This window comes from Ranitomeya imitator, chromosome 3, assembly GCF_032444005.1.
Source record: "Ranitomeya imitator isolate aRanImi1 chromosome 3, aRanImi1.pri, whole genome shotgun sequence".
Lineage (NCBI taxonomy): Eukaryota > Metazoa > Chordata > Amphibia > Anura > Dendrobatidae > Ranitomeya > Ranitomeya imitator.
The window spans coordinates 811,636,548-811,653,203 of record NC_091284.1 but is presented as its reverse complement, the minus strand read 5'-3'; the positions used below and the strand labels follow the sequence as shown (position 1 = coordinate 811,653,203).

The window sequence follows — 16,656 nt, the reverse complement described above, 5'->3', positions numbered from 1 at the left end:
CTCAAAATGACTTCAAATGAGATGTGGTCCCTAAAAAAAATGGTGTTGTAAAAATGAGAAATTGCTGGTCAACTTTTAACCCTTATAACTCCCTACCAAAAAAAATTTTGGTTCCAAAATTGTGCTGATGTAAAGTAGACATGTGGGAAATGTTACTTATTAAGTATTTTGTGTGACATATCTCTGTGATTTAATTGCATAAAAATTCAAAGTTGGAAAATTGCAAAATTTTCAGAATTTTCGCCAAATTTCCGTTTTTTTCACAAATAAACGCAGGTAATATCAAAGAATTTTTACCACTATCATGAAGTACAATATGTCATGAGAAAACAATGTCAGAATCACTGGGATCCGTTGAAGCTTTCCAGAGTTATAACCTCATAAAGGGACAGTGGTCAGAATTGTAAAAATTGGCCCGGTCATTAACGTGTAAACCACCCTTGGGGGTAAAGGGGTTAAGCAACCATTCAACAGGTAAAACTCTAATTATTCGGCTCTAGCCCTGTCTACAGGTAAAGCTATTGGCAGATGAGGTCACGTGGACACTGCCTGTAACGGGGAGAAAGCGTCCCATACCTCTGTCAGCTGGTAGCACTGCTCGGCCGTACACTCTGCCTTGCTGGTCGGATTACTTAGTGCAAATATAATTGGTCGTTGGTTGGAAGCAGCCATGTTTTTCAATATCTTTTCTGTAAATGCACCTCCAATAGCAGCAACACCTATGAAAAGCAGACAGAACATTTTACTTGTAAGTCCAAATATAAAGTAAATAAAATACAGTGGGTGCTTGAGAGTTCCTGAATCTTCCAGAGTTTTCCATATTGATTCATAAATGTGATCTAAAACTAAATCAGATTTTCATGCAAATCCTGAAAGCAGACAAAGTGAACCAAATAAACAAAAGAGTCAAAAATATTGGATGTTGTAATTTTTTACATGGGGAAAATGATCCAATATTAAATGTCTGTGAGTGTCAAAAGTCTGCGATCCTTTAGAATAAAATTTGAAGGTGAAATTAGAGTCTGGTGTTTTAAATCAATGGGATGACAATCAAGTGTGAGTAGATGACCTTTTTAGACCAATGATCTATCAATTTCTGATTTACACAACACATATTTATGGAAGTGTACCATGGCATGAACAAATGAGATTTCTGACAGCCTCAGAAGAAGAGTTGTTGATAGAAAAGGTTACAAAATCATTTGTAAAGAGTTTGAACTCAATTAATAATCAGACAGATGGAGGAAATGCAAGATCATTTTTACCATCTACAGGAGTGGTGGACAAACATAGATCACTCCAAGAGCAAGGCATATAATAGTTGTAAAGGCACCCAAGGTAACCGCTAAACAACTAAAGTCCTCTCATGTTAGGCAATACTAATGTTCATGAGTTTACCATCAGTAGAACGCTGAGCAATGGTGTGCATGGCAGGATTGCACAAAGAAAACCACTTCTCTCCGTAAGGAACACTACTGCCTATCGGCAGCTTGCTAAAGGTCACTTGGACAAGCTAGAAAGCTACTTGAATAATGTTTTGTGGACAGAAGAGACCAAAAGAGAGCTTTTTGGTTTAAAAGAGAAGCATGATGCTTGGAGAAAAAAATTAAACACTGCATAAAAATCTCATACCATCTGTGAGCCAAGAAGTAACGTTTCTCCTTGCGGAGAGTGACATGTTAAAGGGAACCTGTCACCAGGTTTGGCCGATAAGAGATACAGCCATCACCTTTCAGGGCTAATGTACAGTATTCTATAATGCTGTATATCTGCCCCAACCCGACCTGTAAGAGAAGAAAAATAACTTTTATACTCACCTGCGGGGCGGTCCGGTCCAATGGGTGTCGCTGGTCTTGGTCCGGCGCCTCCCTTCTTCTTGCGATGCCGCCCTCCTGCTTGCTTCGTGTGGATGACGTGTCTCCTCGGCACCACTCTCCTGCGCAGGCGAACTTCTCTGCCCTGTTGAGGGCAGAGCAAAGTACTGCAGTGCGCAGGTGATGGGAAAGGTCAAAGAGCCCCGGCGCATGCGCACTGCAGTACATTGCTCTGCCCACGATAGGGCAGAGAAGTACGCATGCGCAAGAGTGCTGTACTGAGGAGACTGTGTGGATGACGTAGGAACGTGTCATCCACATGAAGCAAGCAGGAGGACGGGGATCGCAAGAAGATGGGAGGCGCTGGACCAAGAAGAGCGACACCCCTCGGACCAGACCGCCCTACTGTGTATCAGCCCTGAAAGGTGATGGACATATCTCTAGCAATCCTAGAAGTCAATGTCGAGCCTTGTTACATGACTTAGGATAAAAGTCAAAACCAGAATCTCAATTTGCAGACACTGAGTTTTCGTCCTCTTCCTCTCTGAAGAGACAGTTTGCATATTTCCCAGAGGAGCATAGCGGCTTTAAGTCTCCTCACCTCGACATGCTTAACATGTCACTGTCCACAAGGAGAAACGTTACTTCTTGGATCCCGGTCAGACGCCTCTCACACAGCCAAACCAGATCTCACGCTTTGCACTGATGAGGGGCAGTGCCCCCAAACAGTGTCTGCAAATTGAGATTTTTGTTTTGGCTTTCATTCTAAGTCATGTGACAAGGCTCGTTAAAGGGTTGACATTGACTTCTAGGATTGGTACTTCCTATAGGCGACACTAGAGTTCTAGTCCTCTTCCTCTCTGAAGAGACAGTTTCCATACCATCTGTGAAACACGATGATGGTGGTAGTGTTATGGTTGGGGGCCTGTTTTGCTGCATCTAAGCCAGGTTGGCTGCCATCATCGATTCAACAGTGAATTCTGAATTTCATCAGCATATTCTAAAGGAAAATGTCCAGAAATCAGTACATGAATCGAATCTCATGAGAACGTAGATCATGCAGCAAGACAACGACACCAAAGAGCACAAGTTGTTCTACAAAAGAATGACTAAAGAAGACTAAAGATAAAGTTTTCAAATGGCCATGTCACATTCCTGACCTTAAGCCTATAGAAATATTGTGAAAGGACCTGAATCGTACAGTTCATGGGAGAAAACCAACTAACATGACAGAGGTGAAGCTGTTTTGTAGGGAGGAACACGCTAAAATTCCTCCAAGCTGATGTTCAGGACTAATCATTAATTACCATAAACATTTAGATGCTGAAAGCAAGGGTTCACATATTTTTGCCACTCACAGACATGTGATATTGGATAATTTTCGGTATTAAAAAAAATAAAAACTTTAATATTTTTGACTCACTTGTTAGATTTGGTTCTCTTTAGTTACTTTCAGGACTTGTATGAAATTAACTGAAAGAAAGAGCTGTTTAGAAGGCTTAAATTCATACTCAGCTGCAAAGGTGAGGTTGTGGAAGACAGTTTCATATAACAGGTCATACACCATGGCAAGACAGGGCACAGCAACAAGACGCAAGGTAGTTATACGCAGGCAGAACGTGTGGTCATAGACATATGAGTAAAAGAACTGAAAATATCAGATATAAAAGCCTTCGTGAAGTCATAATGCCACAATGAAAGGCCATGATGAGGGCAATGCTTTACATAGGGAGAAACCACTCTAAAGTGGAGCCCCACTGAGAAGTTCTCTGTGCTGCCCTTTTTACATAGAATCCTGGTTATCAGCAAAGCATAAACACACATAGTTGTCTACCCACCTATAATGGCTGTAGGCCTTAATATCTCCACAGCTTCTTCTAAGGTTTTCACAGGAGGGTGATCATGAGCAAACATCTCTTTTTCATGGTTCAGGTTTCCTCGTCCCTTTAACAGAATGGAAACATTATCAATAACATTGGAAGCCACTACGACAGGGAAGACGCTACCGGTGGAGGACGTACACGTAGTAGAAGTTCTGGAGATGAGGGAATACATTCACGAGACCCTGTTTCAGCGGCCATGTCGCTAGTCCGTGGCCGCCAAATTGGAGCCTCGCGATCCGCCTCTTACCTGCTAGAATCACTGGCACCTCTTCTGATTTGTACATCATCGGTTCGGAAGGTCACATGTATGACATCACACAGGGCCTACTATTTAGAAGAGGCACTTGTGAATTCCGGCATGAACAAAGATTTGCAGGGCAAACAAAGATTGTCCAGTGGCCACAGACTTCTGACATGGCAGCTGTACCAGGGTTGTGCTAATCAATTTGCTGATCTGTAGTGATAATGTCTCGCTGCCAAATTTCCAAAATGTCTGTACAAATCACCCATGAGGTTACTCGTTTCTTCTAAGCTAGGTACCCTTAGAATTATCCAAAAATCTTTGCAACCACACAGATGGCCAAGAATCTTTGCTCCCATGCTGGACACCCATGAAATTACACAAAATCTTTGCTCCCAATGCTGGGCACCCATGAGGCTCCCTGTTGTGAATTCCGCTCTTGGGCTCCCTCCGGTGGTTGTAAGTGGCACTTTTGTGAGTTCTGCTCTTGGGCTCCCTCTTGTGGTTTCTAGTGGTATGGCTGCTCCTTGGAGTTAGCTGTCATCAGCTGCCTCCACTTTTCGTCTCTTCTGCTCGGCTATTTAAGTCTGGCTCTATCTTCAGCCAGTGCCACTTGTAAATGGTTCCTGGTTGGATTCACATCTCTTTGGAGTTCCCGGTTATCCTGACCAGTTCAGCTAAGCTAAGTTTTTGCTTGCCCTTTTCTGTCCATAGATTGTGGACTTATCCATTCTGTGCTTTCTATGTTTGTCCAGCTTATCAGTGTGAATTAAATCTGTCTTGCTGGAAGCTCTGGGAGGCAGATTTGCCCTCCACACCTTTAGTCAGGTGTGGAGATTTTTTGTAAACTCTGCGTGGATTTTTGTAGTGTTTTATACTGACCGCACAGTATTCCATCCTGTCCTATCTATTTAGCTAGACTGGCCTCCTGTGCTCATCCTGGTTTCCTTCTGTGTATGTCTTTTCCCTCTCCACTCACAGTCATTATTTGTGGGGGGCTAATCTATCCTTTGGGGATTTTCTCTGAGGCAAGATAGCTTTCCTGCTTCTGTCTTTAGGGGTAGTTAGCTCTTAGGCTGTGACGAGATGCCTAGGGAGAGTTAGGAGCATTCCACGGCTACTTCTAGTGTTGTGTTGAGCTTAGGGACTGCAGTCAGTACAGTTACCACTTCCTTCAGAGCTCGTTCCATGTTGCTCCTAGACCACCGTATCATAACAGCTCCCTAAGACTCCTTGCTCCCATGCCGGGCACCCAAGAGGCTCCCTAAGACTCCTTGCTCCCATGCCGGGCACCCATGAGGCTCCCTAAGACTCCTTGCTCCCATGCCGGGCACCCATGAGTTTACCCAAAAATTCTTGCTCCCATGCTGGATACCCATGAGGATACCCAAGAACTCTTATTCTCATGCGTACCTAAACCTCCTCCTATGTAATAAATGGGAAGGAAAATGTAATGGCCCTTGGCATATATCTTGGCCTACTACAATTCTAGGTACAGCTGATGACATTAGAGAAGTTGTCTTGCAAATATAAACCCTGTCCTTATACCCCATTGGATGCTATGGAGGGTCATCTCCAGGTCTTTACCCCTTACAATTGGCAAGAATAGGAGTCACCAAGTAAAAACAGACTCAGCTTGTCCATGCCAGTGCCATGCAAGTGATGTTGGCGGGGTGATGACATCACTGTATCGCATCACCAGCGTCCACTGCAAGACACTATAGAACAGGAAGCAGCAACTGCGGTGGATGCGGAGACAGAATTAGGCGAGTATAAAGTTGTTTTTTGTGAGTTGTGGTGCCCATAGTAATGTGGTGCCATCATACAGTATGGGGGACAGCCCCCCGAGGAAGCCCAACGCGAAACGCGCGTCGGGGCTGCTGAAGAGACAGACACTGGCACATATTAATGGGTAAGATGAGCGGTGCACTTTGCCCAGTCTTTTACTCTTTGACCCTATAGGTGACACATCGTATACGGAGTTCTTTACCCCAGACAGGGATCTAGCTATATATATTCTGGCACTTTATTGTTGCACTAAGCACTTTTCCGTTATACGCCGTTCCTCATCTGAATATAGGGGTATTTGCTCTATATACCCATGGTGTTATTACAGTTGTCTGCACTCTCTGTACAAGCATCATTTCTGGATTTTGTGTTGTTAGTCTGTAGTTATTCAATTCTTATGTGTTAATACGAATAAAATTATTGATTTTTATATGAGTACATGGGACTTCTTACTCCATGGAGTTTTGTAGGGTATATAGTATGGGGGGCTTTTAAGGGGTTCACATGGTGGCTGTGAGGGGGCCCTCATACTACATGGGGTACCATCATACTGTATTAAGGCTGTGAGGGAAACCCTCATACTATATGGGGGTTGTGGGGGACCATCATACTATATGGAAGGCTGTGGTGGGACAATCACACTGTATTTGGGCTCTGGGGGACTATGATATTATATGAGGGAACTGTGGGTTGACCATCACACTGTATTGTATTGGGGGACCATCATACTGTATTGAGGATGTGGGGGACAATCATACTGTGTGGGGAAATGTGGGGCAACCATAAGACTGTTTGTGGGCTGTCAAGATCATTATCCTGTGGGCGGTCAATGATACTTTGGTGGAACTATAATACTGTGTGGGGGAACCATCATACTTAGTGGGGGGGCTGTCCTGACCATCATACTGTGTGGGGGACTGTGGTGGGAACATCATCCTGTGTAGGCGAACAATCATGCCGTATGAGGGACTGTGGAGACCATCATGCTGTGGGGGTACCATCATACTGTACTGGGGCTATGGGGACCATCATAGTATGTGGAAAGACCATCATACTATAATACTATATGGGGGGGCTTTATCATACTGTATTGGATCTGTGGGGGGTCATCATAATGTGTAGGAGGCTGTTGTGTAACCATTATACTGTATGGAGGACTGTGTGGAACCATCATACTGTGTGGGGAGCTACGGTGAACATTACACTGTGTGGAGGTCAGTGGTGACCAGCATAATGTGTGAGGGGGCTGGAGTGACTATCTTATTATGTGGGGGGGGGGGGCTGGAGTGACCATCTTATTATGTGGGGGGGCTGGAGTGACCATCTTATTATGTGGGGGGGCTGGAGTGACCATCTTATTATGTGGGGGGGGGGCTGGAGTGACCATATTATTATGTGGGGGGGCTGGAGTGACCATCTTATTATGTGGGGGGGCTGGAGTGACCATCTTATTGTGTGAGGAAGAGAGAAACGCGAAACGTACATTGGGGGACAGGACCAATGTCAAGGCAGGACTCTTAACTATGGGTAAATACCGAAAATAACACCAATATTTCTTTTTTGCAATTCCAGCAATGTGTCCAAACATAGGCTTTGAATAATGTAATTATATTTACTTATATCCTCCCATTCTGCCAGCATGAAAGATTTGTTAATTGGACAATGTAGTGCTATTTGGCAATCGGGTGGCAATTTTATGATATACACACCCTTACCAATATTTATCCTACCCTTTGACATGTAAGAGTTGGACACAGATCACTGTTTGTCTTGCCACTGGCCCCTTTTGATCCTGGCTCATGATCATAGAGATGTATATGTACCCACAGAATTCCTTTCTTTATGTGTTTCACATTCATTGTAATACTTATAACATTTTGTGTTGAATTTTCAATAGCATAATTGGCTCTGTTTCTCCTTGCTTACTCATTGCTATGAGTCGCCAATATATGGGTACATTTACTATGTGGAACCTTAGGGTCCACTGACACCAACCTTATAAATTCTTACCGCCACCCCAACCTCAACCATCACCCCCCCCACCGCCTTGAGGACATATTTATGCTGTCCGGCTATCCATTGTGGAGCATCCCTCCCTCTTTTGTTAAAGGGATTGTTTGTGGATCTGGCTGACTCTTTTAGAGGTGATCCCTCCTTACTTGTGTTTCTCAGTGGAGAGTATGGATTTCTAGGGGATATCTAGGGTGAGCCGCCGGTGAGCGGGGGCAACAATTTGCGTTCAAGGTAGGGGTGCCAATCTCCGCAGCAAGGAGGGTGTGAATCTAGGGTTTTATAGAGTGACCTAAGCACACTACTCGTGGTTACCCCTGTTTGTTTGTTTTCTATCACACTAATAGTTCATTATCTGTTGATCAGAAACCCCCTTTTCTTGCCTGGTTGGGTATTACATGTAGGTGTGTTTGTGGTTTGCTTTAAATAATTTAATAAAAGGTAATTTTTCAAGGTATTAGTTTTTCTGATGAGCCTTCTTGGGAACTATGGGGGTCATCATTCTGTGTGAGTAGCTGTGGAGACATGATAATGTTATGGGGGGCTGTGGAGTCATAATACTGTGTGGGGACTTTGAAGGCCATCATTCTATGTGGGGAGCTGTGAGGAGCTGTGGAGACATGATAATCTTATGTGGGGGCTGTGGGGTCATAATACTGTGTGGGGACTTTTGGGGCCATCATTCTGTGTGAGGAGCTGTGGAGACATGATAATGTTATGTGGTGGCTGTGGGGTCATAATACTCTGTGGGGACTATGGGGCAATCATTCTGTGTGAGGAGCTGTGAAGACATCATAATGTTATGTGGGGGCTGTGGGGTCATAATATTGTGTTGGGACTATGGGGCCATCATTCTCATTCTGTGTGAGGAGCTGTGGAGACATCATAATCTTATGTGGGGGCTGTGGGGTCATGATACTGTGTGGGGACTTTGGGGCCCATCATTCTGTGTGAGTAGCTGTGGAGACATGATAATGTTATGTGGGGGCTGTGGAGTCATAATACTGTGTGGGGACTTTGGGGCCATCATTCTGTGTGAGTAGCTGTGGAGACATGATAATGTTATGTGGGGGCTGTGGAGTCATAATACTGTGTGGGGACTTTGGGGCCATCATTCTGTGTGAGGAGCTGTGGAGACATGATAATGTTATGTGGTGGCTGTGGGGTCATAATACTGTGTGGGGACTATGGGGCAATCATTCTGTGTGAGGAGCTGTGGAGACATCATAATGTTATGTGGGGGCAGTAGGGTCATAATACTGTGTGGGGACTTTGGGGGCCATCATTCTGTGTGAGGAGATGTGGAGACATGATAATGTTAATAATAAATATGTTATAATAAATAATAATAATAATGTTATGTGGGGGTTGTGGAGACGTCCTAATGTTATGTGGGGGGCAGTAGGGTCATAATACTGTGTGGAGACTATGGGGGCCATCATTCTGTGTGAGGAGCTGTGGAGACATGATAATGTTATGGGGAGGCTGTGGGGTCATAATACTGTGTGGGAACTGTGGGGGACATCATTCTGTGTGGAAAGCTGTGGAGACATGATAATGTTATGTGGAGGTCATAATACTGTGTAGGGGCTATGGGGGCTTCCTACTATGTGGAGGTAACTGCTAGGGCATCATACTGTAGTGGAGACCTGTGGGGACATCCTACTGTGTACTGTGGGGGCTAATTCTGTGGACAAATTTACTGTCGTGGTATCATACTGTGTGTGTGTGCACATCATTCTTTATAGGGGCTATGAAAGGGGTACGATAGTGGGTGAGAACACTAAGAAGCTTTAGTAGGGGCACTGTTTATGTGTTTATAAGCCAAAATACAAGTCCCTCTCCGTGTTTAAAAGTTGGGACCTATATTCTTCTGCAACTGCGCTTATGTGCCCAACCTGCAAATTATTTTTCTTTGGAGGGGGGGAGGTCCAATATGGACTCTTTCTATGGGCCCTATTATTTCTAGGCACGTCCCTGGCTAATATGCCATATGCTCTGGTGCCAGGCAATATGAAAACCAGGTCGCATGGTATGCGAGCTTAGAGATTTGCTTTTTCTTTTTCCTCTGCTCAGAGATTTGCTTTTTTTTCTCTGCTGGTTCAGAATTGTTTGTGGACAAGAACAACTACAACTTTACGGAGCTTGAGACCATCTGCTGTGTACGACACTAACGCTATTACCGTCCGGTGAAATACTGAGCACTAATTGTTTTATTTTATTAGGATTATTCACTGGCCACAAAATGACAAAACTGCAGTGTCCCACACTGAATCCCTGGTGGGAAACAAAAATATGGTTGTCTTTATTTCCTGGCAGAAAAATCCAGTAAAAATGAGCAATTTCTCCAACCCGGTCCCAAGCCAAACTGGGCAGGGAACTGAATCGGCTTCCTTTATAAACGACCCAGAATTTTAAGTTTTAATGTATTTTTATTTTTTGGGTGGAGGAAAACAAAAGACAGAAGACTATATAATAGCACAGTGCCAAAACCGACCCATGCGAACACAGCCTAAAACGCTGCCTGAAAAAACACAGCAAACAAAACACAGCCTGAACACAGCCTAAAACACAGCCTGAACACAGGCTATGCCACAGTTTTCCAATTACAACATTTGAATGACAGGCATACATTACATTTCCACTAATTTATGCAGCCAAAGGCAAGTTTCCCTGTCATCTGATATGGAGAGACCACCATCAGCTTACTACCAGCCAGAATTCATTACAGCAACAACGAAAAAACTGCAAGGTGTGAACAAAGTGTGAGGTCACCAAAGAGGCCATGGATGATTGATCACTAATATTAGAGACATCCAAACTTTTGTGAGTATTAGTGCAAGAAAGGAGCATCTACTAAGGAGGTTAGGTCTACACTAGATTACAAATTACCTCACGTCGCACCACTGTCAGCGCACCTGAACAAGCAATGCCCCTTAAAAAGACAAAAACTATTAAAACCTTTCTGGATTAATATGATGAAATTGCTAAATTTCAGAAGCATACAGGGCAGCATTATAGTAGTTATATTCTTGTACATAGGAGCAGTATTATAGTAGTTATATTCTTGTACATAGGAGCAGTATTATAGTAGTTATATTCTTGTACATAGGAGCAGTATTATAGTAGTTATATTCTTGTACATAGGGGCAGTATTATAGTAGTTATATTCTTGTACATAGGAGTAGTATAATAGTAGTTATATTCTTGTACATAGGGTCAGTATTATAGTAGTTATATTCTTGTATATAGGAGCAGTACTATAGCAGTTATATTCTTGTACATAGGGGCAGTATTATAGTAGTTATATTCTTGTACATAGGAGCAGTATTATAGTAGTTATATTCTTGTACATAGGGGCAGTATTATAGTAGTTATATTCTTGTACATAGGAGCAGTATTATAGTAGTTATATTCTTGTACATAGGAGCAGTATTATAGTAGTTATATTTTTGTACATAGGAGCAGTATTATAGTAGTTATAATCTTGTACATAGGGGCAGTATTATAGTAGTTATATTCTTGTACATAGGAGCAGTATTATAGTAGTTATATTCTTGTACATAGGAGCAGTATTATAGTAGTTATATTCTTGTATATAGGGGCAGTATTATAGTAGTTATATTCTTGTACATAGGAGCAGTATTATAGTAGTTATATTCTTGTATATAGTGGCAGTATTATAGTAGTTATATTCTTGTATATAGGAGCAGTATTATAGCAGTTATATTCTTGTACATAGGGGGCAGTATTATAGTAGTTATATTCTTGTACATAGGGGCAGTATTATAGTAGTTATATTCTTGTACATATGAGCAGTATTATAGTAGTTATATTCTTGTACATAGGAGCAGTATTATAGTGGTTATATTCTTGTACATAGGGGCAGTATTATAGTAGTTATATTCTTGTGCATAGGAGCAGTATTATAGCAGTTATATTCTTGTGCATAGGAGCAGCATTATAGTAGTTATATTCTTGTACATAGGGGCAGTATTATAGTAGTTATATTCTTGTACATAGGAACAGTATTATAGTAGTTATATTCTTGTGCATAGGAGCAGCATTATAGTAGTTATATTCTTGTACATAGGGGCAGTATTATAGTAGTTATATTGTTGTACATAGGTGGCAGTATTATAGTAGTTATATTCTTGTACATGGGCAGTATTATAGTAGTTATATTCTTGTACAGAGAAGCAGTGTTGTAGTAGTTATATTCTTGTACATAGGGGGCAGTGTTATAGTAGTTCTATTTTTGTACATAGGGGGCAGTATTATAGTAGTTATATTCTTCTACATAGGGGCAGTATTATGGTTGTTCTATTCTTGTACATAAGGGGCAGTATTTTAGTAGTTATATTCTTGTGCATAGGAGCAGTATTATAGTAGTTATATTCTTGTGCATAGGAGCAGTATTATAGTAGTTATATTCTTGTACATAGGGGCAGTATTATAGTGGTTATATTCTTGTACATAGGGGGCAGTATTATAGTAGTTATATTCTTGTACATAGGGGCAGTATTATAGTGGTTATATTCTTGTGCATAGGAGCAGTAGTATAGCAGTTATATTCTTGTACATAGGAGCTGTATTATAGTAGTTATATTCTTGTGCATAGGAGCAGTATTATAGTAGTTATATTCTTGTACAGAGAAGCCGTATTATAGTAGTTATATTCTTGTACATAGGGGCAGCATTATAGTAGTTATATTCTTGTACATAGGGGCAGTATTATAGTAGTTGTATTCTTGTAAATAGGAGCAGTATTATAGTAGATATATTCTTGTACATGGGAGCAGTATTATAGTAGTTATATTCTTGCACAGAGAAGTAGTATTATAGTAGTTATATTCTTGTACATAGGAGCAGTATTATAGTAGTTATATTCTTGTATATAGGGGCAGTATTATACTAGATATATTCTTATACATAGGGGCAGTATTATAGTAGTTATATTATTGTACATAGGGGCAGTATTATAGTAGTTATATTCTTGTACATAGGGGCAGTATTATAGTAGTTATATTCTTGTACATAGGGGCAGTATTATAGTAGTTATATTCTTGTATATAGTGGCAGTATTATAGTAGTTATATTCTTGTACATAGGAGCAGTATTATAGTAGTTATATTCTTGTACATAGGAGCAGTATTATAGTAGTTATATTTTTGTACATAGGAGCAGTATTATAGTAGTTATAATCTTGTACATAGGGGCAGTATTATAGTAGTTATATTCTTGTACATAGGAGCAGTATTATAGTAGTTATATTCTTGTACATAGGAGCAGTATTATAGTAGTTATATTCTTGTATATAGGGGCAGTATTATAGTAGTTATATTCTTGTACATAGGAGCAGTATTATAGTAGTTATATTCTTGTATATAGTGGCAGTATTATAGTAGTTATATTCTTGTATATAGGAGCAGTATTATAGCAGTTATATTCTTGTACATAGGGGGCAGTATTATAGTAGTTATATTCTTGTACATAGGGGCAGTATTATAGTAGTTATATTCTTGTACATATGAGCAGTATTATAGTAGTTATATTCTTGTACATAGGAGCAGTATTATAGTGGTTATATTCTTGTACATAGGGGCAGTATTATAGTAGTTATATTCTTGTGCATAGGAGCAGTATTATAGCAGTTATATTCTTGTGCATAGGAGCAGCATTATAGTAGTTATATTCTTGTACATAGGGGCAGTATTATAGTAGTTATATTCTTGTACATAGGAACAGTATTATAGTAGTTATATTCTTGTGCATAGGAGCAGCATTATAGTAGTTATATTCTTGTACATAGGGGCAGTATTATAGTAGTTATATTGTTGTACATAGGTGGCAGTATTATAGTAGTTATATTCTTGTACATGGGCAGTATTATAGTAGTTATATTCTTGTACAGAGAAGCAGTGTTGTAGTAGTTATATTCTTGTACATAGGGGGCAGTGTTATAGTAGTTCTATTTTTGTACATAGGGGGCAGTATTATAGTAGTTATATTCTTCTACATAGGGGCAGTATTATGGTTGTTCTATTCTTGTACATAAGGGGCAGTATTTTAGTAGTTATATTCTTGTGCATAGGAGCAGTATTATAGTAGTTATATTCTTGTGCATAGGGGCAGTATTATAGTGGTTATATTCTTGTACATAGGGGGCAGTATTATAGTAGTTATATTCTTGTACATAGGGGCAGTATTATAGTGGTTATATTCTTGTGCATAGGAGCAGTAGTATAGCAGTTATATTCTTGTACATAGGAGCTGTATTATAGTAGTTATATTCTTGTGCATAGGAGCAGTATTATAGTAGTTATATTCTTGTACAGAGAAGCCGTATTATAGTAGTTATATTCTTGTACATAGGGGCAGCATTATAGTAGTTATATTCTTGTACATAGGGGCAGTATTATAGTAGTTGTATTCTTGTAAATAGGAGCAGTATTATAGTAGATATATTCTTGTACATGGGAGCAGTATTATAGTAGTTATATTCTTGCACAGAGAAGTAGTATTATAGTAGTTATATTCTTGTACATAGGAGCAGTATTATAGTAGTTATATTCTTGTATATAGGGGCAGTATTATACTAGATATATTCTTATACATAGGGGCAGTATTATAGTAGTTATATTATTGTACATAGGGGCAGTATTATAGTAGTTATATTCTTGTACATAGGGGCAGTATTATAGTAGTTATATTCTTGTACATAGGGGCAGTATTATAGTAGTTATATTCTTGTATATAGTGGCAGTATTATAGTAGTTATATTCTTGTACATAGGAGCAGTATTATAGTAGTTATATTCTTGTACATAGGGGCAGTATTATAGTAGTTATATTCTTGTACATAGGGGCAGTATTATAGTAGTTATATTCTTGTACATAGGAGCAGTATTATAGTAGTTATATTCTTGTATATAGGGGCAGTATTATAGTAGTTATATTCTTGTACATAGGAACAGTATTATAGTAGTTATATTCTTGTATATAGTGGCAGTATTATAGTAGTTATATTCTTGTACATAGGAGCAGTATTATAGTAGTTATATTCTTGTACATAGGAGCAGTATTATAGTAGTTATATTCTTGTACATAGGAGCAGTATTATAGTAGTTATATTCTTGTACATAGGGAACAGTATTATAGGAGTTATATTCTTGTACATAGGAACAGTATTATAGTAGTTATATTCTTGTACACAGGGGCAGTATTATAGTAGTTATATTCTTAGAACAACCAAAGGACATGCAGTCACTGAATCCAATAAAAATATCTTTATTTCAAATCACTAAAATTACATACAAAAAGGCCAAACAAATAGCGAAAATGGGGCCAGCAGATGACAAGACAAATGCTGCAGGCAACAGAAAGAGCAGTCGCCCAAGGTATGGTGACCCCGTCAAAACTCCAGAACCGGCCAGCTGGTGTAACAGAGCACACACCGCGCCACATGTCAACCACCCATTCTAAAAAAGGTATCAGCAGTGCTGCCACGAAAGGCTACATAGTAACCTAGATAGTGTACATAAGTGAGGTAGGAGACATGTGGACGCTAAAATCACTGTGCGTATTACCTGCTGTAGAGGGTCCGGACCAGTGCAGGGGACACGGGACACCCTCTACAGGCACTGGTCCGGACCCTCTACAGCAGGTAATACGCACAGTGATTTTATTATTCAAGGAGAACAAAAGAAGCGTTCAAAAAGACAAACGTAAAAAAGTACAAAATTTATTGAAACATAACAGACAACATATACAAACACATATATGAAATTAAGGACACTAAAACAACCCCAAGCACCCGCACTGGTCATCAGAACTCTATAAATAGTATATGGTATAAGCACAAAGGTAACGCAAGTGGCACAGGATGGATGACCATATCCCTATCCAGCCCCATGAACCCCAGCTTAAATCCCCCTGGTTCCAAAATATAGACCTAAATGGGGCTAGCAGAAAGTACTGCAAAACTGACAGTCCATAGGACCGGAAACACTCCAGGAGACTGATAGCACTACCGGTCTAATAACGGCATATAGCGTAACAGGCACAGTGACACCAGTATCCAAAAGGTACTTCTTACCCGGGTGCAGGGATCAAAAGAGAAGGGCGACACCCCCGACGCGCGTTTCGCTCCAGCGTTGTTTGCTTTATCAAGGGGAAGTGTCACAAACTCCACCGAAGGAGCCTTATATCCCCCACTTCCGGTTACGTGAGACTCACGTGACCCGGAAGTCAGTACGGCTGCTCGTAAGCGGCGCATGCGTCCATGGCACCCGGCGCCGCAACCACCCCGCCCAGCCAGGCTCCCGAGCCAAGTGAGTGGGAACATGGAATAACCATGATAGCCAGTCACAGACCCGGAATGCCGAACGACCGGACAGAGGAGGGGCGGAGCCAAGAGCAAACGGGCGCCCGTTTGCTCTTGTCTCCGCCCCTCCTCTGTCCGGCCATTCGGCATTCCGGGCCATGGACGCATGCGCCGCTTACGAGCAGCCGTACTGACTTCCGGGTCACGTGAGTCTCACGTAACCGGAAGTGGGGGATATAAGGCTCCTTCGGTGGAGTTTGTGACACTTCCCCTTGATAAAGCAAACAACGCTGGAGCGAAACGCGCGTCAGGGGTGTCGCCCTTCTCTTTTGATCCCTGCACCCGGGTAAGAAGTACCTTTTGGATACTGGTGTCACTGTGCCTGTTACGCTATATGCCGTTATTAGACCGGTAGTGCTATCAGTCTCCTGGAGTGTTTCCGGTCCTATGGACTGTCAGTTTTGCAGTACTTTCTGCTAGCCCCATTTAGGTCTATATTTTGGAACCAGGGGGATTTAAGCTGGGGTTCATGGGGCTGGATAGGGATATGGTCATCCATCCTGTGCCACTTGCGTTACCTTTGTGCTTATACCAT

The 16,656-nt window shown here is 41.2% G+C and overlaps 1 protein-coding gene across 1 annotated transcript in view; it reads right to left on the bottom strand.

Annotated features, from left to right (window-relative positions):
* Positions 1-16,656, bottom strand: part of ME3 (malic enzyme 3) — a 227,621-nt gene that overhangs the window by 15,334 nt on the left and 195,631 nt on the right. Inside the window, exons 11-12 of the mRNA XM_069759277.1 lie at positions 3,653-3,758; positions 577-719 (exon numbers count right to left, since the gene is read on the bottom strand). Of these exons, the coding sequence (XP_069615378.1) occupies positions 577-719; positions 3,653-3,758 (249 nt within the window). The remainder of the gene's footprint in view (positions 1-576; positions 720-3,652; positions 3,759-16,656) is intronic.